The sequence below is a fragment of the Gossypium hirsutum genome, chromosome D05 (assembly GCF_007990345.1).
Source record: "Gossypium hirsutum isolate 1008001.06 chromosome D05, Gossypium_hirsutum_v2.1, whole genome shotgun sequence".
Classification (NCBI taxonomy): domain Eukaryota; kingdom Viridiplantae; phylum Streptophyta; class Magnoliopsida; order Malvales; family Malvaceae; genus Gossypium; species Gossypium hirsutum.
Genome location: NC_053441.1, coordinates 37,436,194 through 37,458,820, shown reverse-complemented (window position 1 = coordinate 37,458,820; position 22,627 = coordinate 37,436,194). Strand labels below are relative to the sequence as shown.

Sequence of the window (22,627 nt, the reverse complement as noted above, 5' to 3'; positions counted from 1 at the left end):
GCATCATTCTTGGTTGATGTTTGATGTTGTGGTGATGAGGCATGAGGATGAGTTAAGATTCGGCCTAGGTGGAGTTTGTGTTAATGCCATTGCATGCTAAATATGAAGCTTGTTAATGATGCATGTGATGGTGGCTTGATGATTCTTGAACCTCCTTTTTAGCATTTTTGAGTGAGCACATATGTGCATTGGTTGCTAAATGGAGAAGAATCGGCTAGCAAGTTGTGTGCTAAGGCCGAATATAACTTTTGCATGTTAATGAGCAATGCATGTGTTAAATTGATGGAAAGGGAGAGGATGCTTTACTAGTGTGTATATGTGTGTATTAGCCAAGTTTTGAACTTGAAACAAAAGGGTGTTTAGTCAATACAAGTGACCATACTTGTAGAATGTATTAAGTGTTGAAATCGGCCCCAAAATAGACATGCATATTCGGCCAAGGGGGAAAAATTAGCTAAAATGTTGAGTTTGATTCATGATTCCGTACATATGTGACTTTAATGTCTAATGTATAAATATGGGCTAAGTGCCTTGTGTTCCTCTTTTCGATGCTCAAATGATTAAATCAATTTATTTGTTTAATTAAGCTCAAGAGCAAAGGGGAACTAAATTCGATAAAGGGAAGGAAAAAGTGGTCGAATAGCTATCGGAATCGTTCGACAACACCCGAGGTAAGTTCTTGAGTAAGAGAGCTTAAATTATGATGTGATTAGATCATGTTTTAAGCAAATTAAAATCATGCTCTTTGTGTGGCTATTGAGCCGAATTTGCAAGAATGATAAATGTCTTGTGTTTGAGTTTTGCTAACGAAAATGAAATACGAATGGGCCATGATTTATTGTTAAATGTGCATGGTTATTTGAATGATGTCCGGGCTAAGTCCCGAAGGCTTGTGCTAAGTGACAATATCCGGACTAAGATCCGAAGGCATTTGTGCAAGATACTAATTCCGGGCTAAGCCCGAAGGCATTTGTGCGAGATACTAATTCCGGGCTAAGCCCGAAGGCATTTGTACGAGATACTAATTCCGGGCTAAGCCCGAAGGCATTTGTGCGAGTTACTAAATCCGGGTTAAGTCCCGAAGGCATTTGTGCGAATTACTATAACCGGGCTATGTCCCGAAGGCATTTGAACGAGGAGCTATATCCGGTTAAATTCCGAAGGTACGTGATTTGGGAATGAATGAACTTGCTGTAAAATTCCAGTTAATACTCTCGAAACATCCCAACATTGAGGTATGTTTCGTATGTGCTTGAATTTAGTTGAGCCCTTACAAATAAGTATTCGCTCAGTTGATAAACGAGCTACCGGCCTTTGGCTGAGTTGATCTTTTGTGTATGTACATAAGGGTTGATAATGTGAAGCAAGTACGATATCGTAAATTTGTGCATATGAAATTATCCGTTTAGCTATATGAATGCTATACTTTTGTTGTGCTGGAATTCCTTGCTCAAAACTTACTAAGCATAAATTGCTTACTCCGTTTCATTGCTCCTCTGTTTTATAGATTTGGTTCTCCAGCTATCGGACTCGGGATCTTGAAGTCAAAGTCGGCCACACTATCAAAGCCCCCCCTTTTGGTACAATTTTGGTTGAACTTCGAAATGGCATGTATAGGACTACCCGTTTGTTGTGGGTCGTGGACCCTTTGGACTTGTATAAATTTTGGATAGCCATGCGAAAATGGCTTATATGTGTTTGATTATAATGTTATAATCATTTGGTGTGGATATTCTTGACAAGGATTGGCCACGGGGATGGTTAATCACTTTCATAAATTGTGCTATTTATGCAAAAAGGGCTAGTTGAATCATGGAAACCATGAAATAGGTAAAGTCTACCTTAAAGGCAGATGCTGACAGCAGCAGTGATGTAGATTTGGAAAATCACTAAAAATAGTAGGAATGGAATTAAATAGTGAATAAATTATGTAAACAAACCTTGATGAATCTACTTTCATAGGAAAGCAACGAAACAATCATACGGACAGTATGTTAAGAGATATTCAGGTTCTCGTGAGACAGGGCCAGAACGGTTTCTGGATTCCCTGTTCCGACTTTCGAAATTCATTATAAATTAACCAGAGATAATTAGGAGTCATACCATATATGTATAGATTCCTCTCTGAGTCTAGTTTCTATAGAAACAAACGGCATCAGTATTGGAGCCCTGTACAAGGAGATATCCAAGTCGTAATGTGCAAAGGTCAGGGTAGTCGATCCCTGTAACATGGGATACTTTAACTAATAAACTGTACTAATTGGCCCGACAAAAAATTCTAGAAAAAAATATGTAGATGGGCGTATGAGTCTAGTTTCAGGGAAAAATCACGAAACTGATTTTCGAGTTGTGAAACTCAAGATATGATTTTTAAAGCGACTAGTACGCAGATTGGCATTGTCTGGGAAATATTTTTTATAAGGGGTTTAAAGTCTGTTAACACCTCGTGTTCGACTCCGGTGTCGGGCTCGGGTTCGGGGTGTTACATCAACACCCGCCCATAACTGTTTCAACTCTTCAATAAGTGACTGTATATAAATGTCAATATCATTATCAGGACCTTTCTCTCCAGGGATAGTCATAGATAATATAAAAGAAGATTGCTTCATGCAAATCCACGGATGCAAATTGTAAGGAAAAATTACTACAGGCCATGTATTGTACGAAGTACTCATGATTTTAAAAGGATTAAATCCATCAGATGCTAGCCCAAGCCTCACATTCCGAGGATTGCTTGCAAAGCTTGGAAATTTACTATCAAATGATTTCCAAGCTAAAGAATCTGTAGGATGCCTTAATAATCCATCATCGGTTCGTTGATCATGATGCCACCTCATAGGCTCCGCTGTCTTTGTCGACATGAAATGCCTTTGAAGCGTTGGTATTAGTGGAAAATATTGCAAAATCTTTACTGGCTTCTTTCTTGACTGTGACTCACCTTCATCCTCATTCACATCTTTTGCATTCCTATTCATCCAATGGGATTACTAAAAACATGAAAAGGCTATTGGTTTTTCCGATCACCCCAATACAATATGTAGTCCTTTGGGCAACTATGAATTTTGTCCTACCCATGGCCTATGTAATACCCCAGAATTTGGGCCTAGAAGTATTGGGCATTGAGCAAGGGAATGGTTAGGAAATTGTGCACAAATGTATGTCTACTTTAGTGGTTAAGGGTCTTGAAAGTAGCTGGAAAAGTGCTAGGTTCAAACCTAGGCTTTAGCAAAAATTTTGGTTTTAAGTGGATAAAACCCTGGATGCTTGGACATAGGCCTTTTTAAATTATTGTGTTAAAAAAATTTCATAAGGAAGCTTGTGGTCTAGTGGTTGTGGCGTCATTAAGGTTGCAAGGGAGCCTGGGTTCAAGTCTTGGCTCTTGCAATTTATTTTGGTTTTTCTTTTAAGGGAACCTAGACTTTGGCCTTTAGACCTTTTAGTAACTTGAAGATAAAATGTGACACGAAAGAGCTTGTGGCAAGGAGGAAAGTGGCGTGTTGAGCTATTGAGGAGGACTTGGGTTCAAATCCCATTGCAAACAAAAAGGATATTTATTTTGCTAGCATGAGGTGGCAAGAGTTTGAGGTGGTTTTGAACTCTGTTGTTGGAGAGTTTGAATTGGTCTTGTGAGTTGGTTGTGGTGGATATCAAGGAGGGATAAGGGGAGAGATTTGAGGAGCTTTTCAAGGGATTTGGAGGAGAGGAGTGTTGTAGCTGAATTGTGCAACTTCTATGTGAAAATTCAGCTAGGGGAACTCATTTGGTGCATTTCAGCAATTGGTGAGTGTATAGGTCCCAAATTTCCTCTCTAAGATTTAGGGTTTTGGACTTCTCTTTCTTTATCTAGTGCCGAAACCAAAACTAACCACTCGTGCATCTTTTTGTTGGGTTTGCTTTAGTTTTTTTTGGCTACAAAACTGACCATTCGTGTTATTCCTTCTTTGCATCTTTGCTATGCTCTTTTTCTCTTCTTGGCTGAACCTAACATCTATTTTTTCCTTACCTCTTTTCTTCTGCAATCGGATTCTTTCATAGCCTAGCTGAACCTTCCTTTTCTCTTCTTTTAACTTCGTTCACCTTCTATTCTAGGCTGGCCGAATATCACTATTGTTAATCCTTCTCTTTGTCGATCTACTGCAAAGGCTCAGACTATCGGTAAGTGATCAAAAGCTATTCTCTACTTTTCTTTCTCAAAACCAAATAACCTTACTGACCGATTGTTATTTCTTTTCTCACGTATTGTATTCATTGCGATTTAAGAGGGTTCCTCGGGAGTGCTGAGGCATCCAAGATTCATCTTTTGTTTTTCAATTGTATATTTAAAGGGGGTAAGTTGGCTTGTTCGTCGATGGTGCTGCGTTTTAATATTGGGGCCTTGAGTCTTATTTTTTTGTAAACAACCAAGTTTTATAGGTTTCATTTTTCAGGAAAACAATCGGCGAGGTCGTGTGATTGATTCTTATGTTGCGACCCAAGGGCATTAAGCAATTCTAATTCGTTCAAGGTGATTAGTGAGTGACGATTTGGGTTTAAGTATTGTGAACGTTAATGATGGGAAAATTGACGGTATACCTTGAATGAATGTAGGCCTTGGCCGCAAACTATTCACTCGATTTCCTAGTAAGGTGTGTAACTGTACACCGTAAAACATTACTATCGTAAAACAGAAAGTATGTGTAATCACACTGTCTTTACTGCAAATCAACAAAAGCTGAAAAGCCAGAAATACGACGATTGAGGCCACATGGGCGTGCGAACGCTCTTGTGGTGAACCGAGCACACGTAACATGGTGTTAGACTGTCGAGGATGCCGCGAGCGTTCTCATGCTCCTGGGCCGTTATGGGCCACATTGGGCTAAAATGGGTCATGTGGGCCCAAAGGGCTCGTATGGCCTACACGAATAAAATCCACGTTAAGTGACAAATATTGGACTGAGCTATGTAGTTCGCATAGTCGTGACTGAATTTGGGCTAAATGGGCCACACGTGTGTATGGGCCCACTTGGGCTGAATATGGGCCTTGGATCGATTTGCACCGTTATGACTATTTAGGTTATCTGTGCTACTCGAGGTGACTTTCTTTACTGCAAATCGACAAAAGCTAAAAAGTCAAAAATACGACGATTGAGGCCACATGGGTGTGTGAACGCTCGTGTGGTGAACCGAGCACACGAAACATGGTGTTAGACTGTAGAGGCCGCCGCAAGCATTCTCGTGCTTTTAGGCCATTATGGGCCACGTTGGGCTGAAATAGGTCGTGTAGGCCCAGAGGGCTCATGGGCCCCACATAAATAAAATCCATGTTAAGTGACAAATACTGGACTGAGCTATGCAGCTCACATAGTCGTGACAAAATTTGGGCTAAATGGGCCACACGAGTGTGTGGGCCCACTCGGGCCAAATATGAGCCTTGGGCCAATTTGAACCGTTATGACCATTTAGGTTATCTGTGTTGCTTGGGGTGACTATAGGCCTTCGGAAAGGTTGTTAAATGACCGAAATACTCTCGAAGGGTAAAATGACAAAAATACCCTTAGGGGGTAAAATTACCATTTTACCCCTAATTGATGAAATGACCTCTACACTCCTAGTGGTAGGTTGACTGATGTATGTATGAAATTTATATGACTGATACCGAGCATGACATCTTGCATTCACGTATGTTACTACGGCATGTCATCCAGCATGGGGTTGGGTTAATATTGACGGAGGAAGTGTATGACTTGTAGCCGTTCTGTTCAATGCTTACTGCCTTTCTGCTTATGGATTTTAGTCGTTCTGTTATCTGGCAACATTGCTGCGATACTTATGGCTTTTAGCTATTCTGTCTATGGTGCCGAACCGTTCTGTAAACTTAGTGCGGCAACCGGTGCTAAGCTTGGTGTGTTGGCTGGGTGGTTCAATTTTCTCCCCACATGGTGTGTTGGATGGTACGGGTGGTGTATTGGTTGGATTGGGCTTGATTTCTATCTGCATATCTGCATCTGATACTCTTTCTGTATTGGGCTTAGGTCCACCTGGTTTTGTTAATGGGCTCAGGTCCAGTCTGTTTCTGCATATCGTATATCTGACTGTTTGTATTATAACTGATTTTACACTGATTTTTCACAAACTGATGGTTTTCGATTCCACCAATATAATCCTACACCTAATTTGAAAACTTGAGCAGTATAGGGAGTAGGGTCGATCCCCCAGAGAGTGGGTTCACGTAAAATTGTTGCTTTTTCTCGACCAGATTGTGTTTGGGCAGTTGTCGTGCCCAAGAAATTTGGGGGTGGATAAAAATTGAAAGCCTGAAATAAATAGAAAAAAATGCGTAAAATGTAAAAGCTGGAAACAAATAGTAAAAACAGTTAAATAAATCTGAAGAAAGATTAATTAAACTTAGCTCAGCTTCAGGCACGGGTTTTTCCTCGTCTTTGAATCGATCCTCGAAATTAGATGAGCTCCTCTTTTCCAATAAGCTAGTTATAGCTACCAAGGACGCCTCGGACACCAACTCTTCATTGTGTAAATTAGTTATGGAACGTCCTATAACTAACCCTTACCAATTGAACAACCAACAAAATGTTCGTGGTTTAGAACTCCGGTAGCTTTGCGTTCTAGAAGAGCCTAGCTCGAACCAATGTCCTAATCGTGTGAGACATTTAAATCTAGTTACTACTTCCCTTGATGGAACCAAACAGCAATCCCCACTTGGCATGCCAATGTGTTCACGGAAAACATATTAGATAATCGATTCTTTCGAAATTCCAACTGTACGTACACTAACTCGAACAACGTCTTTTTTGACTTAGTGTTGATTTGAATTTGTGAGTTGAATAAGCAATACTCTTAATCTGGAGAAGTAATAAATACTAAAAATTAGGAATTGAATTTCTCGGGTTCATAACTCATGGATCTTGACGAAGCTAACACCTACCTGAAGCTGAAATAGGTTTAGTTAACTAAGGTTTGGGGCATATTAGAGTTGGTCATATCATGAGTAGGTTGGATGGAAAAAACGTTGAAATGGTAAAAAGTGGGTGGCTGAATATGTGGAGTAGTTTTAGGTTACACAGAATAAGAAAAAGGTTTGGAAAAAAAAATGTAAGTAGTGTAGGTTGGTGACAAGCTAGAAATTAATAAATTGAAAGTAAAGAAACCAGAGACAACAAATAATTTTGAGGAAGAAGGAGAGATTATATTCAAAGGATGAAAGCTTGATTGAAAACTTGATGATTAAATGAACAAAGTAGCCCTTATTTGTACTAGTGGCTTTGCTAATTTAAGAGCCATTAGCCATAGAATATCAAGGAAATAAAATATTCCCATGATATAAAAAAATCCCTACATAATCTCCCACTAAGTCAAAATAAAATTTCAGCTAATTACAACTTGGAAAAATTCCATTTTGGCCCGCCTTCTTTGCTCCTTTCTTCAATCTAGCCCAATTACTTCTCCTTTTTCTTTTTTGACCCCAAATTGCACCCCTGTATAAAATTCAATATAAAATGGAGAAAATCAGTGGTGCATTCTTGTAAATTGACCATTTAAATTACATAAAATATATGTTTTTAGCATTTAATCAAATCCCCCTACTTAGTTCATGCTAGTCCTCGAGCATTTTGTATGTATCTGCAAAAGGAAAAATTTCCTCCATAATAGGATTTGCCCCCATGGTTTGCACAATTCAACAATTTAGTCTTTACACATTAACACTTCAAATAACCTAGCCTAAGGAGTAAGTAAATATATTTTAAAATTTACAAGAGCTTGATAGATCTACCCCTCATTTATTTTTATTTTTTTATAATAATAATAAATTTTTTGTGTACTTAGGACTTTTGCAAAATTTTTTACGCAAGACATGATGACAACCCAAGCACCATGTTCCGGTTACTCGATCCGGATGTCTCTAAGTGGGTTATTTCTCCCTACTCGTGATAGCTTGTTAGTGGAGTGAGTGCAAAGAAATTAGACAGTCACACAAACCTTTTTACGCAAGATGTAATGACAACCCAAGCACCACATTCCAGCTACTCAGTCTGGTGTACAACCCCAATTTTCACTCTTAACATTCGTATCAGAGGAGTGTTAATATTATTTATTATTTTTTTAAAGAAGAAAAGAAAGATTATTGACATGTGATATAAGGTAGGCAGTCAAGGAAACTTATAATTCCTAAAAAGAATTCTTACCCACTAAGTCTAGGCTATTGAAAAGTTTATGTGTAAAGAACTAAATAGATAAATAGGTGAAACCATAAGTGTACCATCCCAATTTATCAAAAGAAAAATTTTACCTTTCACGAAAACCATGCAAAAACAACGATAATAGATAAGTAAAATAGAACCGATATTTATTCCCCTCCCCCTACTTATTTTACATTGTCCTAATGTAATTTGAATTATTTAAAGGATAAAAAGTAAAAGTGAGTAGGGAAAGGAAAAATTAACTCCCTATGTATTTCAACGTCGTGGAGGGTGGTCTCGTAGGTGTGTGAGAACGTCTATCACTAAGGTGCGTAAAGATTCAAGTCCTTCCTTGATTCGGGTTAATCGAGATTCAACAGAAGCTGGAGGCTCCCTTCTGTGCTAGTGTCTTCGTCAGAATACTCTATGCGACCGATCCGTTCTCGTACCTGGAGGAAAAAATAAAAAGAAGATTGGGTATCAGCAAGTAACCCCATAGAATCCAAGCAGTATGTATCTAAAGAGTCTATTTTGTATGCCAAAGTCAAAGAACTAAAATTGATGGCTGATGGATTCAAATTGGAGGCTAAATGTGTGATGTAAGTACCCAAAATTAGTGGACGATTCGACTGCAAAACATGCTGAAACTGAATAGCAAACCAATAGCCTAAATTCACCTTCCTACCCAAATGCATGCACCATAGAAAGAATAATTCAGTCTTAGTTAAAGAGGTAGATGCATCATTATGTCTGAAAAATTGAAAGCAAGAAATCTATGTATGTATCTAAGTGCAGGACTATGAATTCTTATGTCTTTACAATGCTTCGGGTCGTACGATATCTGTCGCATTTCAGTTAACAATGCTAAAGCTTTATTAGCATCAAAGTCAGGTGGTATTTCGAGATATGATTGATAATAGTCATCTATTGCTAAATAGTCCTCCCTAACGAATCCCAAAGCAACATTAAACTCAGAAATAGACAGATTATAATGCACACCTAGCAAGTGAAAATTGACAGCATAAGGTGTGTCCACAGTGTTAGCAGAGCGGTTAAAGTAAAATGTAGAATAAAATTCAAAAACCAACTTATAATATATAGGTTCATCAATGGCAGCAAAATTTGTCCACCCAATAGCATCAAAATATTGATTAAAAGATTCTTCAATCTCTAAAGAATATAATGAGAATGAGTCTACGTGCTTACAGATTGGAAGAGGGCGATGTTGGATTTGTTCGAATTGTGCTTGGTGTGTCGGGTTTGTGAACGTTAGATTCTCATGGAATCTGTTCTCTGGGGGCATGAATCCTTTTCCTTGTCAGTGTCGTGGTGGTCTATTTCATCTTCGTAATTTTTGGCATTGTCTATCGTTGGAGTTGGTGAATCGGCCAACGGTGGCTATTGGCGACCACTGGTTCGTCTTTGCGTCGAATGTGGTTCAACACCGTCGTTCGGGGGACGTGGAGTTCTTCTCGAAGGCCCCAGTTGTGTTGGTTGCTGCGCATGGAAGCTTGGTCGGGGGGAAGGGCGATCCTGGCTATCGGATGAGTTCGGTTGTTCGACCAGGCTGTTTGGAGGATTGTAGTATGAAATATATGGCTCATGAGGTGGGTAGACAACGACAATCAGAGTTGGACTGCGATTCCTCCTAGGATGGTACGGTTGCGAGATTTTGTAGAAGTCTTTCATGAATCGTCTGTAAAATCCTGCATTGCCAAGAAACAAACGAACTTCCCTCACAGATGTGGGGTAAGGTAATGAGTTAATAATATCCGTTTTTGCTTTATCGACCTCAATTCCTTCCGAGGAAACTATATGACCTAAAATTAATCCTTTGTTAACCATGAAGTGGCATTTTTCATAATTTAAAACAAGATTAAATTCTAGGCATCTTTGTAATAACTTAGCAAGATTATCAAGACATTCGTTAAAAGAGTTACCGTACACCGTGAAGTCATCCATGAAGACTTCAATGATTTTCTCGACATAATCAAAGAATATGCTCACCATGCATCTCTGGAAAGTGGCCGGAGCATTATAGAGTCCAAATGACATTCGTCTATACGCAAACGTTCCAAAGGGGCATGTGAAAGTTGTTTTGTCTTGATCCTCTAGAGCTACTGGAATTTGGAAAAATCCTGAGTACCCATCAAGACAACAATAATGGGTCTTACCAGCTAATCACTCGAGCATTTGATTGATGAAGAGAAGTGGAAAATGGACTTTCCAGGTACCTGCATTCAGCTTTCTGTAATCGATGCAAATCCTCCATCCATTTTGGACTCGGGTAGGGACCAGCTCTCTTGACGGGTTGTCCACCACTGTCACACCAGTTTTCTTGGGCACGACATGAATCGAGCTAACCCAATCACTATCGGAGATCGGGTATATCATTCCAGCATCCAACAATTTCTAGATCTCCTTCTTTACTACCTCCATCATGGGTGGATTAAGGCGCCTCTTAGCATCTCTCTCTGGTTTCGTGTAATCTTCGATGGAAATTTTGTGCATACAAGTGGATGGACTTAGCCCTTTTATGTCGGCTATCATCCAACCAATAACTTCTTTATAATCTCTCAAAACTCGAACTAGACTTTCCTCCTCATCTTTGGTTAGTTTGTTTGACACTATCACCAGTAAGGTGTCTTTCTCTCCCAAAAAGACGTACTTGAGGTGGTTTGGTAATGTTTAAGCTCCAAGGTTGGTGGCTGCAAAACTGAGGACAACGTTTTAGTTTGGGAAGGTAATAGCTCAAATTGTTTACCTCAGTTCGTCAATGATGGTTGACAATTTCTCGCAACGGTTCTTCTATAATTGCTAATTCCTCGAGATGATTTAAAACATCCATGTCAATGTTTCTGTAAAAGACAGTTTCCAACTCATCAAAGTCATGATATTTGAAATATGGTTGAGTTAAACAATCCATAATATCGATACTAGAAATATTTAATAGTGAGTTAGGATGACCCATAGCTTTGTAGACGTTGAATTTCACGATTTTGCCATCAAACTCCATTGTCAGTGTTCCACTCCGAACGTCAATTTTTACGCTTGCGTTACTTAGGAAAGGCCTTCCAAGCAAAATGTCAGAAAAATTACTTGAATTATCGTCCTCCATATTAATAATGTAGAAATCTGCAGGGAAAACTAATTCGTTAACTTTAACAAGGACGTCTTCAAGCAACCCTTCGGGATAGACGACTGACCTGTTCGCCAACTGGATTATTACTCCTATCTCTTTTAAAGGACCCGCGTTAATCAACTTATAAATAGAATAAGGAATAACATTAATGGAAGCCTCTAAATTGCACAAGGCTTTCTTAATGCCTAGATTACCCATCTCACAGGAAATAGCAAACATACCTTGGTCCTTGTATTTGGGCGGAACTTTCTTTTGCAGTACTGCGGAGACATTTTCTCCTACATTTACTCTTTCGTTACCTATTAACCTCCTCTTGCTAGTACACAATTCCTTGAGGAATTCTGAATAACGACGGATTTGTTTGATAGCATCGAGCAACGAGATATTTACCTCCACCTTCCTGAATGTTTCGAGAATTCTTTTTTCCTCATTCTCTTTCTTATCCTTTGCAAGCCTCCCTGGAAAAGGAGGTGAAATCACGACTGGTTTCTAAATTTCTGATTTCGGTCTAGCTTTTGGATAAGAGATCTACTTTTCCTGTTCCTTGTCTTGCCTATAACTTTTATCTAGAACTATTTCCAAAACTTTTCCGCTACGAAGAGTTATTGCACTTGCATTCTGCCGAGGATTCGGCTCTGTCTGGGAAGGTAATTTACCTCTAGATTCCAAATGATTAACTGCCATCGAGAGTTTACTAACTTGATTAGTTAACTCTTGTATTGATGCATTTTTCCTTTATTGGTATTTTACAGCATTGACGGTAAGTCTTTCCACAACAGCTTATAGAGATGTGCTCGGCTTGGGTTCTTGTCGTGGTGGTTACAAAGGTCTCGGTTGGTATGATGGATTATATCAGGGATTAGTTCTGTAATTCAAGTTGGGATGATCCTTTCACTCGGGATTGTAGGTGTTGGGAAAAGGATCATAGTGTCTTTGCGGAGGTGCTGGAAAACCTCCGATATCATAACCATGTGCCGTTGAATTCTCATTAACGATTAGGCTCAAATCTGTCGGATTTTCAAACGTAGTACAAATTCTACACAGTTGGGTCAGATTCTTCTTTTATGTAAGCATTGATTGAACAATATTCGTAAGCTTATCCAATTTATCTTCTAAAGATGAAACGTTTACCCCATTAACCCATCTTGTGGATTCTGAATTCGGCCGATACTATTGAGAATTTGCCGCCATGGTGGATATCAGTTCTCTTGCCCTTTGAGGAGTCATATTTACAAGCGCCCCTCCACTAGCAGCTTCAATCATCTTAATTTCCATAGGGAGAAAACCCTCGTAGAAATATTGAGGAAGTGATTGTTCGGTCAAACCGTGTTGAGGACAACTTGCACACAGTTTTTTGTATTGCTCCTAATAGTCATAGAGCGATTCACTCTCCAATTGGCAGATTCCCACTATGTCTCCCCTAAGTTCAACTGCTCGCGATGCTAGGAGAAATCTATCAAGAAATACACAAAATAAGTCATCCCACATTGTAATAGGACCCGGGGTAAGTAAAATAACCATTCTCTTGTTGTATCAACTAAAGAAAAAAGAAAGACCCGTAGTTTAATTTCATCTTCGGTTACTCCTTGAGATTTCATGCTTGAGCAGACCATGTGGAATTCTCTCAAGTGAGTGTGTGGATTTTCGTTCTTCAAGCCTCCAAAAGTGGGTAAAAGGTGAATTAGGACTGATTTCAACTCGAACAAGGTTTCTCTGGTTGGATAGTTGATGCATCACGGTGTTTGCTCGTTGGGAGTAGCGGCTAGTTGACGAATGGTTCGGTTTGCCATCCTTTCTAGTTCAACCACTTCGACTTGTTTCCTACGTCGGATTCTAGGATCCCTTATCCTCGCTTTACTTGCACGTTTAAGAGCTTCTGTCTCTTTTCATTGTGCTCGTGCTAATTTCTCGATCTCTGGGTCGTATTCTAGATCTTCGGATGAAGATCTGGTCATGAAGACGATTTAAACAATTGTGAGTGTTGCCAGTCCCCGGTAACGGCACCAAAACTGATGCTTGTCAATTCCACTAATATAATCGTACACCTAATTTGCAAACTTGAGCAGTATAGGGAGTAGGGTAGATATCTCAGAGACTGGGTTCACGTAAAATTGTTGCTCTTTCTCGACCAGATTCATGTCTGGGCAGTTGTCGTGTCTAAGAAATTTCGGGGGAGGATAAAAATTGAAAAACCTGAAATAAACAGAAAAAATGTGTAAAAAGTAAAAGCTAAAAACAAATAATAAAAATAGTTAAATAAATCTGAACAAAGATTAATTGAACTTAGCTCAGTTTCAGGCACGGGTTTTTCCTCGTCTTTGAACCAATCCTCGAAATTAGATGAACTCCTCTTTTCCAATAAACTAGTTATAGCTACCAATGACGCCTAGGACACCAACTCTTCGTTGTGTAAATTAGTTATGGAACGTCCTATAACTAACCCTTATCGATCGAACAACCAACGAAATGTTCGTGGTTTAGAACTCCGGCAGCTTTGCGTTCTAGAAGAGCCTAGCTTGAACCAATGTCCTCAACCGTGTGGGACATTTAAATCTAGTTACTACTTCCCTTGATGGAATCAAACAGCAATCCCCACTTGGCACGCCAATGTGTTCACAGAAAACGGATTAGATAATCGATTCTTTCAGAATTCCAACTGTACATCTAACCACACTAACTCAAACGATGTCTTTTTTGACTTATTGTTGAGTTGACTTTGTGAGTTGAATAAGTTATACTCTTAATCTGGAGAAGTAATAAATACTAAAAATTAGGAATTGAATTTCTCGGGTTCATAACTCACGGATCTTGACGAAGCTAACACCTACCTGAAGCTGAAATAGGTTTAGTTAACTAAGGTTTGGGGCATATTAGAGTTGGTCATATCATGAGTAGGTTGGATGGAAAAAATGTTGAAATGGTAAAAAGTGGGTGGCTGAATATGTGGAGTAGTTTTAGGTTACACGGAATGAGAAAAAGGTTTGGAAAAGAAAAATGTAAGTAGTGTAGGTTGGTGACAAGCTAGAAATTAATAAATTGAAAGTAAAGAAACCAGAGACAACAAATAATTTTGAGAAAGAAGGAGAGATTATATTCAAAGGATGAAAGCTTGATTGAAAACTTGATGATTAAATGAACAAAGTAGCCCCTATTTATACTAGTGGCTTTGCTAAATTAAGAGTCATTAGCCATAGAAAATCAAGGAAATAAAATATTCCCATGATATAAAAAAATCCCTACGTAATCTCCCACTAAGTCAAAATAAAATTTCAGCTAATTACAAATTGTAAAAATTCTATTTTGGCTCGCCTTCTTTGCTCATTTCTTCAATCTAGCCCAATTGTTTCTCTTTTTTCTCTTTTGACCCCAAACTGCACCCCTGTATAAAATTCAATATAAAATGGAGAAAATCAGTGGTGCATTCTCGTAAATTGACCAATTAAATTACATAAAATATGTATTTTTAGCATTTAATCACAAATTCACCTTTCCATCTAACTGTGCAGGTAATCCCCAGCTTTAGGCGATTTGGAGCCGTGAGAGACTCGAAGGTGGCCACACGACCTCTGACGCTCTGCTGTAGGCTTTTTATTTGAATTTTACATTTTTGGTTTTAATTCTGTTATAAGGCCTTTGAGGGATTAAACTTTTAAACTGGCTTTAGATTTCCTTATATAAACTGCTAAACATGAATTTTCAAAATTAACAACTACTTTCCAAAAACATTTAAAAACAGACATTTTTACATTTCAAACTTTAGTAGCTTCCGTGAGTGGAATAACCTAAAGCATCAATGCCAGACATTAAGTAAACGTTTTTGACGAGATGATTTGATAAACTCAAGAAAAATGATTTAAACATAGAAATGAACTTTTAACTACAAACTCAGTATTTGATCGACGCTTTGATGTGACACACCAGAGTCGGCCATAACGTTTGGGCTGGGTTTGGGGTGTTTCAGCCTAAATCCTTTATCAGTTTCTTCATATCTTTGCATGAATGAGAGGTTTTCGCCAATGAAAGCATATCTCTCAAAAACTCTAATAGCAGTGTAAAGGAGTTTTCGGTCCACTCTCCCAAACATTTGAAGTGAAAAAGATGAATGCAGAAGGATAGTTTTGAAAATTTCGATCCCTCATAAAGTTTTTCATTCGTTTCATTAAGTAACTTGTAGAACTTCACCGCTTCTCCATTTGGCTCTTCATCAGGTGCACTTTTTCCCGTTTCGGTAAAAGCATTTCCACCAATATCACAATCATCAGATGCAATAATTTGAGGTGGAAACGATTGCAAAACATGACTGTGCATCCGTAACATACCTTTCATGTCATCTTCTCTAACATGATGGTAAGCATTATGAGGATAAGCTGGATTAATCGCTGAAGAGGTTCTGCGAGGTGTACACTCTCCATGGAAAATTCATTTTTTATACCCCCGAATAAAGCCATCAACTATTAGATGTTCGTAGACAACTTCACGAATATGCCAAATGATGTTTCCACACTTCTTACACGGGCAAAGAATCATATTCTTTTGGCTTGCATTTTGAAATTCGAAATTTAAAAAAGTTTGTACTCTATTTCGATAGTCGTTACTTACCCTTGACAAATTCATCCAACTCTTATCCATTTCGTAGTTCTTGAAGTCTAAAGGTGGCAATAAATTAATGAGCAATTTTCAAGTAATGAGCAATTTTCTAACATGGAATTGGAGTGGCAGACAATTTTTAAGGTTGAAGATGCAATAAAGAACACAGTGCATAAAGACAAATTTGTACATGTCTAATTATCATTACAACTATATACCATTTAGACAAAACTAATGATGGAATAAAGAAAGTCCTTTCTTCTTGACAAATTAATGTCCATTGTATTCAACCATTGCCTAGTTAATATCCTTTATATTTAACCACACTGGTGTGGTTAGTACAAAATGAAGCAGTTTCCTTTTTCTTTTATTTGTTATGAAAAGTAAGCAATTAACTTTATATACAAAATAAATATTTTATGATTTTTATGATTATTATGAAATATGATTATTTAATTAAATAATAGAAAATTAGTTAATTAATTATTATGAAATATGATTATTTATTTAATTAATCGAAAATTAATTAATTAATTATTATGAAATATGATTATTTATTTAGTTAATCAAAAATTAATTAATTTATTATTATGAAATATTATTATTTATTTAATTAATCAAAAATTAATTAATTAATTAATTATTATGAAATATGGTTATTTATTTAATGTTATCCACCACCACTACCTTTTTGATTTTAATACTAGTTTTAATACTAGTTTAAAACTGGTTTAGTAAATCATTTAAAATAAACTATTGTTTAATTATATAATTAATACTGTTATCGTTTATGTGTTTCTTTTACTTATTTATAATCTGTTTATTATTATTATTTATGTTTGGTTATTTATATCTTAAAAAAATAAGAAACATGTTACTTATATAATTAAATGAACGCATTTAACCTAAATTAGTAATATCACAAGGAGATATGTAAGATATTATGCCGTAATTCAAATCACTAACATGGATTTATCATGTCAAAAATGTTGTATTAAATTAAAACATGCAAGTAATACTAGGTACTTACAAATGCAATTAAGGAGAGCTTAAAATGGATCTGTTTGATTAGACAATTCAAAGGAGCTTATCGAATACTTCTTTTTATCCAATTCACCGTTCCAATAAAAAATAATGAATAAATGATAAGATAAATTGACATTAATATATATTAATTCTTGTTATTTAAATTTAATGAATCCCAAGTAGTTAGATGCATATGCAAAATTGCAAATTGGTGAATGCATAGTGGAATTAAGTATTTTATTTTATGTAATACCCCAAAACCCGGCCTAGACGTTATGGCCGAATCTGGCGATGTCACATGTAAAGGGATTTGAAGAGAAGATTGTCAAGTTTAAAAACCGTTATAGTAAGTTAACTTTTATTTAATTTCAAAAAAAAAAACTGGATGATTAGCTTTAAAACTTGTCTCTTAGCGGACACTTTTGTGACCAATTAATTTAGGGAAAATCATTTCTATTTACGAAAAACCTTAGTTTTTAGAAAAAAAGCCCGTGTTTTGTGGAGTTGCAATTTTTTTTTTAAAATTCCATAAAAAAAGCTTAAAGTCCCAAATTTAAAGCCAACCAGTCCATAGTCCAGAAGATACATCAAAAACCCCAAATAAGTAATAAATTCTAGGCATTAACGAAAAACAATCTAAAATTTACGTGTGGCCACTGTAGAGTCTTCCGCTACACTGACCTGTCAAGTCTGGGGATTTCTTGTACAGATTAAATAAAGAAAGGGTGAGTTTTCGCAAACTCAGTGTGTAATCCCCACAGAAAACATGCATTGAGATAATCAACAAAATTCAGTTAGATACAGTCTGGGGCCTGTGCCTATCACAGAATCAGTTTGGGGTTTATCCCATTCAGATACAGTCTCAGAAAGACATTAGGGCCTTGGCCCATATCAGATACAGAATGCAAATACAGTAAATCAGAGTCCTACCCACCAGCCTCTACACACCATCTCCGTCCAACCCTACACACCATGTGGGGATTAAATCAACCCACCCATCCCTACACACCATGCTGTAGCGAAACGCGGCACTTTATCAAATGGTTGCAGTTGAGCTGCCAGATAACAAGCCTAATAGCCTTTCAGACACTTCCTCCAAATATCATCAACCCACCTCGATGTAATGCATCATACAAAATATGTCATGCCATTATACAATTAATAATACATACATTAAGATATCAGAAGTCATGCTCGGTATAGAAATCAGATAGACAGATCACACATATAGGGGTCTAAGTAAAGCTTACCGACCCTACAGTAGGTCCAGAGTCGACTTGGGCGACCAGTGCAACCTTAGAGAACTTTTTAGAAAAATGGGCTCACATGCCCATGTGGCCCACTCGGCCCAAATTGGCCTTGGCCACGTGATCCATTTGTAATGTAATCCATGCTAGTTAATTATTCATATATATATTTTCACTATTTACTTATATGTTCCTTTAAAGCTGTCTAGTTGACTGACTGTTGCTAAATTATTTATATCTTGAGCTACAAAATTTCAAATTAAGATCCGCTTGATGTTTTTGAAACTAGACTCAAATACCTTTCTACATAAAATTCTCAGGATTTTTGGTTCAGCCAATAAGTACAGTAAAATCTTCAAACTGTCCCTTGTTCTACTGTCTGACAGCTTTGTCCCTTCTTTGCTAAAAATTAATTATCTCTTAGTACAAAATGTGGATGATGTTTCCATTTGTTTCTATTGAAAATAGACTCATTAATAATTTAAACTTGTAAATTTTAACCCCTAATTATTTTTCTCCAATTTTGGATGATTTTCCAAAGTCAAAACAGGGGAACCCGAATTCAATATGACCTTGTCTCACAAAGTTTATTATACCCCATGATTTACAATTCCATTACTTACATTGTTTCTTCTATGAGAAACTAGGCTCAAGAAGTTTTAATTCCATATTTTGTTCATCCTTTAATTTGATTTCTACAATTTATGGCGATTTTTCAAAATTAGCCTACTGCTGCTGTCCAAACAGCAAGCAATTTTGGCTTTTCGCTGAATCCCTTTTTTTTTGCGTTTCGAGCACACACTTGGTTTTGTTTGATGCTAAAATAGTCCTTGAGCACTCCAAAGCCTATAATCAAGATACTCAACATCAATTTAACGGGTTTACAAGTGAATTGACAACCAAGAACGAATAAAAACCCAACTTACCACCAACGATAACCCTCCATTTAACTATTGTTAAGATGAGAATACCAAATTCACCAGTTCGAGCCTCCCCATATGCCCAAATCCCTGAGAAAAAACATTACCACTTCAGTCATTAAGAGATTCATGACAGAAACGAAGAGAAACACTAACCGCGTGCGAAAATGAAGGAAAATAAATGGATTCGGGAAAAATCAAGAGGAAGAAAAAGAAGAGAAAGATCGAAAAACTCAAAGAATTTCGTCAAGAGGAGAGGGAGAAGAGTAGACGACATAATTTGTTTTGGAAAAAAGAGTCAAAATTCGGTTATGGGAAAAAATAAAATAAAATCCCGATAACCCCCAAAATCCTTTAATCTTCTCACCTAATTCCCACTACACATCCACTACTCAGAATCCCCCTATTACACAACTCTATCCCGAAATCTGAGCAAAAAATAATACTCTTGCCTAAGGATTCAAACACAATACCTCCACCATAATAATACACTATTTAACCACTAGACCAACAGACCCATCCTAATGTAATTTACCCAACAATCAAATAAAAGCCTACTTAACAAGAGTAAGGCCTAATTCATTCAAAATACCAAAATTTACCCAAGCGAAAGCTTGAACTTGGGACCTACCAAGCACTCCCAGAACACATAACCATTAAAGCTAATAGATATTTGTCTCATATTTTCACAATAACGAAAATAGAAATTTTGGGGCGTTACATTTTACACCTACAATTTAGATTAAATTATATTTTTTTAAAAATTAATAAAATCAATAATTGATCTAACACATTTTTATATATAATTAAAAGATTATTTTGATTTTCAACTAATTAATTTAATGAGTCAGATTATCAAAATTTTAAAATAAGACTCATATTATAAGGATTTAATTTAATTGAAAAATGAAATAAAATATTGTTCTCTTTAAAAGAAAATGTCCCACCAGTATAGTCAAAATTAATTAACACAATTATTTAATTTTGTACTATTTTATCAATAAAATTTATTTTACTATAGGCCTAGTTAATTCATCTCACAGTTTTAATTTTTTTTTAAATTTGAGTATACCCATTCTAGATACATAATTGTATTCCACGCTTAACATGAGTTTGAGTGACATAGCCAATTAATCATTTTAATTACCTCTTAATATAATATTCCAAATAAAAACTTTAGGAATATTTAGTAGTTTAAATAAATTTATTTCATTCAACCAACAATATTTTAGTTTTAAACCACATTATCCCAGTGTCTTACTAATGGACCTTTTGTGCCATCTTCTATCGCGTAAAATCTCATCAGTTGTAAAATTACTACAAAATAATATATTACAACTTCAAAAACCTAATAAAAGCAGATTCATGCTTCTTCTCTTTTTAAGCAAATGCAGAATCAATATCAAATGCAAATTCATGCTTATTGTCTGTTGACTTAATAACAAATCTCTCTATCACCAAGTGTTTGAGCTAGATTTTATCTTTAATGATATGAGGCTAATTGAATAGCTCACTAACTTTTAAAATCACTATCAAATTTGAAGAATAAAACTCTATAAAAATTAGCCTTATTTTAAGTTTTTCTAAGCCAAGTTCAAACATTTAACTCTGTTGATCAAATTGGTTAGAATATACCATTAACAGTAAAATGAAAAATGCTTCAACCGTTTGAAAAATTACAGCAACTCAATGACAACATATCAACAAAAGAACTTACATTCACAATGTGGTCGCAGTGTGTTTCTCTTCCTTGTCCTTTTGAAATAACCTATATAAACATAGTTAAAGAAACAAGCAGATCAGACGGCCTAGTTATTAACTGTCCAATATCTCTCCCCCCCATTATTTTTCTAATATATGCATAAATACATACACATATTTATAAATAAGGCAACAAAGCAACAAAAAACTTTCATGAACTACTTACAATAGAATAAAGGGAATATGAATTCGTACCTTTATAAGACTTGTGTACACAAGGTATTCATTGCCCCCCTTTATAGGAATTTTTTCCATATATTCGAAATCTACAACAAATTCAATAAATAAGGCAGATATAATCACAAATCAGCATCTGATGTAAATCTCAAAAATCAATTTAAAATGTAACAAGTCTTAACAAGCAAATATTTCAGGAAAATAGTAACAATACACATTGAATGGATAAAAACTTTCACATGATATAATTAGAGAGTATCATTGTATTACAATTCATATTGGTCTTAAGAACACCAATGAGAGAAGCTGGAAATAAAAAGTGAAATTTTAGATACAATACAAGGCATCTGATCATCTAATCGAATTATAAGATGATATCATGGCAATTGTTTCAATGTTTTTCAGACCCATATTAGATCCAAAAGATTGTTACTGCTGGAAATGGGCATGCACAAAAAGACACAAGGGTCCACTGCCTAAGAAAACAATGGTGAAAAATAAAAAAAAAGAGAAAGAACAATGATACAAAATTGTTTCTTTGATTAAAACATTCTGTTTTGGTGAATTTGGCATTAAAAAAAATATATCCAACCTCTAACAGTTTCAATAATTTTTAGAATGATAGAAAATAACACAACAAAAAACCAACGAAAAAAATAAAAACTAGCTACATTGTCCTAGTTCCCAAAATTCAATCAAGAACAAACCTAGAAGGAAAAATAGATCAGACAACAAAAAAACTCAAATTTTGAAACGATCAACAAACAAAACCAACCCAGAATAGAAAACCATATAAAAAGCCGAACCGCGGGCGTAAAATCCAAAAATTCACCAAATAGATTAAAAGGACCAAATCAGATACCAGTGACTCACCGTGTCTGTAGAGGAATTACCAAATTAATTACATAGATCGGGAGAAATTTTTGGAGAAAGCGATGAAAATGGCAGGTCAATTAACTGCTTTCTGTTCTTTCTTTTTTTTGTCTCGCCTATCTCTCTCTTTCTCTTTCTCTTTTCCGCGTTGTTGTTTCTGGTGAAGAGAAAAGGGTTAGGATTTGAAAGATGATAAAATAAATTAACAAACAAACAAAATGATTTGGGGAAAAAACTAACGGATTTGGGGAAATTGCAGCAGACGACGGTGATGCAGCGTTGGGGAAAAAACTAATTGATTTGGGGAAAATGAATTGAGGGAATAAAGGTTGGGGGTCAGCTATCAAAATAGCGTCGTTTCAATAAAAATATTTGCGGCATTTATGGGAAAAACGCCACTATTGCTTTAACTTTAGCGGCATTTATGGGAAAAACGCAGCTATTGTTTTAACCTTTTGCGGCGTTTATGCAAAAATGCTGCCATTGCTTTACCTTTAGTGGCGTTTATGAAAAAAATGTCACTATCATTTTAATCTTTTATGGCGTTTATGCAAAAACGCCGCTGTTGCTTTACCTTTTGCGGCGTTTATGGGAAAAATGCCAGTAACGCTACTAATGGTAGAACCTTTGCGGTGTTTTTGATTCAAACGCCACTAAAAATGCCACTAATTTGCTGTAGTGCGTGAAAATTGCAGTACTAAATTTCCATTCTGAAAAGAA

At 36.4% G+C, this 22,627-nt stretch overlaps 1 protein-coding gene and 1 long non-coding RNA gene across 2 annotated transcripts; both read right to left on the bottom strand.

The window, feature by feature from the left end:
• Positions 1 to 10,947: 10,947 nt before the first annotated feature.
• Positions 10,948 to 12,000, bottom strand: LOC107902371 (uncharacterized). The gene is made up of 2 exons (XM_016828565.1): positions 11,877 to 12,000; positions 10,948 to 11,774 (listed from the first exon to the last, which is right to left on the bottom strand). The coding sequence occupies exons 1-2, from the start codon at positions 11,998 to 12,000 to the stop codon at positions 10,948 to 10,950; spliced, it is 951 nt and encodes a 316-aa protein (XP_016684054.1).
• Positions 12,001 to 18,839: 6,839 nt separating this feature from the next.
• Positions 18,840 to 22,284, bottom strand: LOC107902969 (uncharacterized). The gene is made up of 6 exons (XR_001685653.2): positions 22,148 to 22,284; positions 21,908 to 22,064; positions 21,053 to 21,123; positions 20,814 to 20,864; positions 19,103 to 19,186; positions 18,840 to 19,022 (listed from the first exon to the last, which is right to left on the bottom strand). It is a non-coding gene; the product is annotated as an uncharacterized lncRNA (long non-coding RNA).
• Between the last annotated feature and the right edge of the window lie 343 nt (positions 22,285 to 22,627).

What these genes read in the sequence shown, in the direction of transcription:
- LOC107902371 (XM_016828565.1), bottom strand. Translation starts at nt 12,000, where the DNA reads ATGGCAGTTAATCATTTGGAATCTAGAGGTAAATTACCTTCCCAGACA. An exon ending in GGAAATAGTTCTAGATAAAA is followed by an intron (nt 11,775 to 11,876) that starts GTTATAGGCAAG and finishes CTCCTTTTCCAG; the next exon opens with GGAGGCTTGCAAAGGATAAG.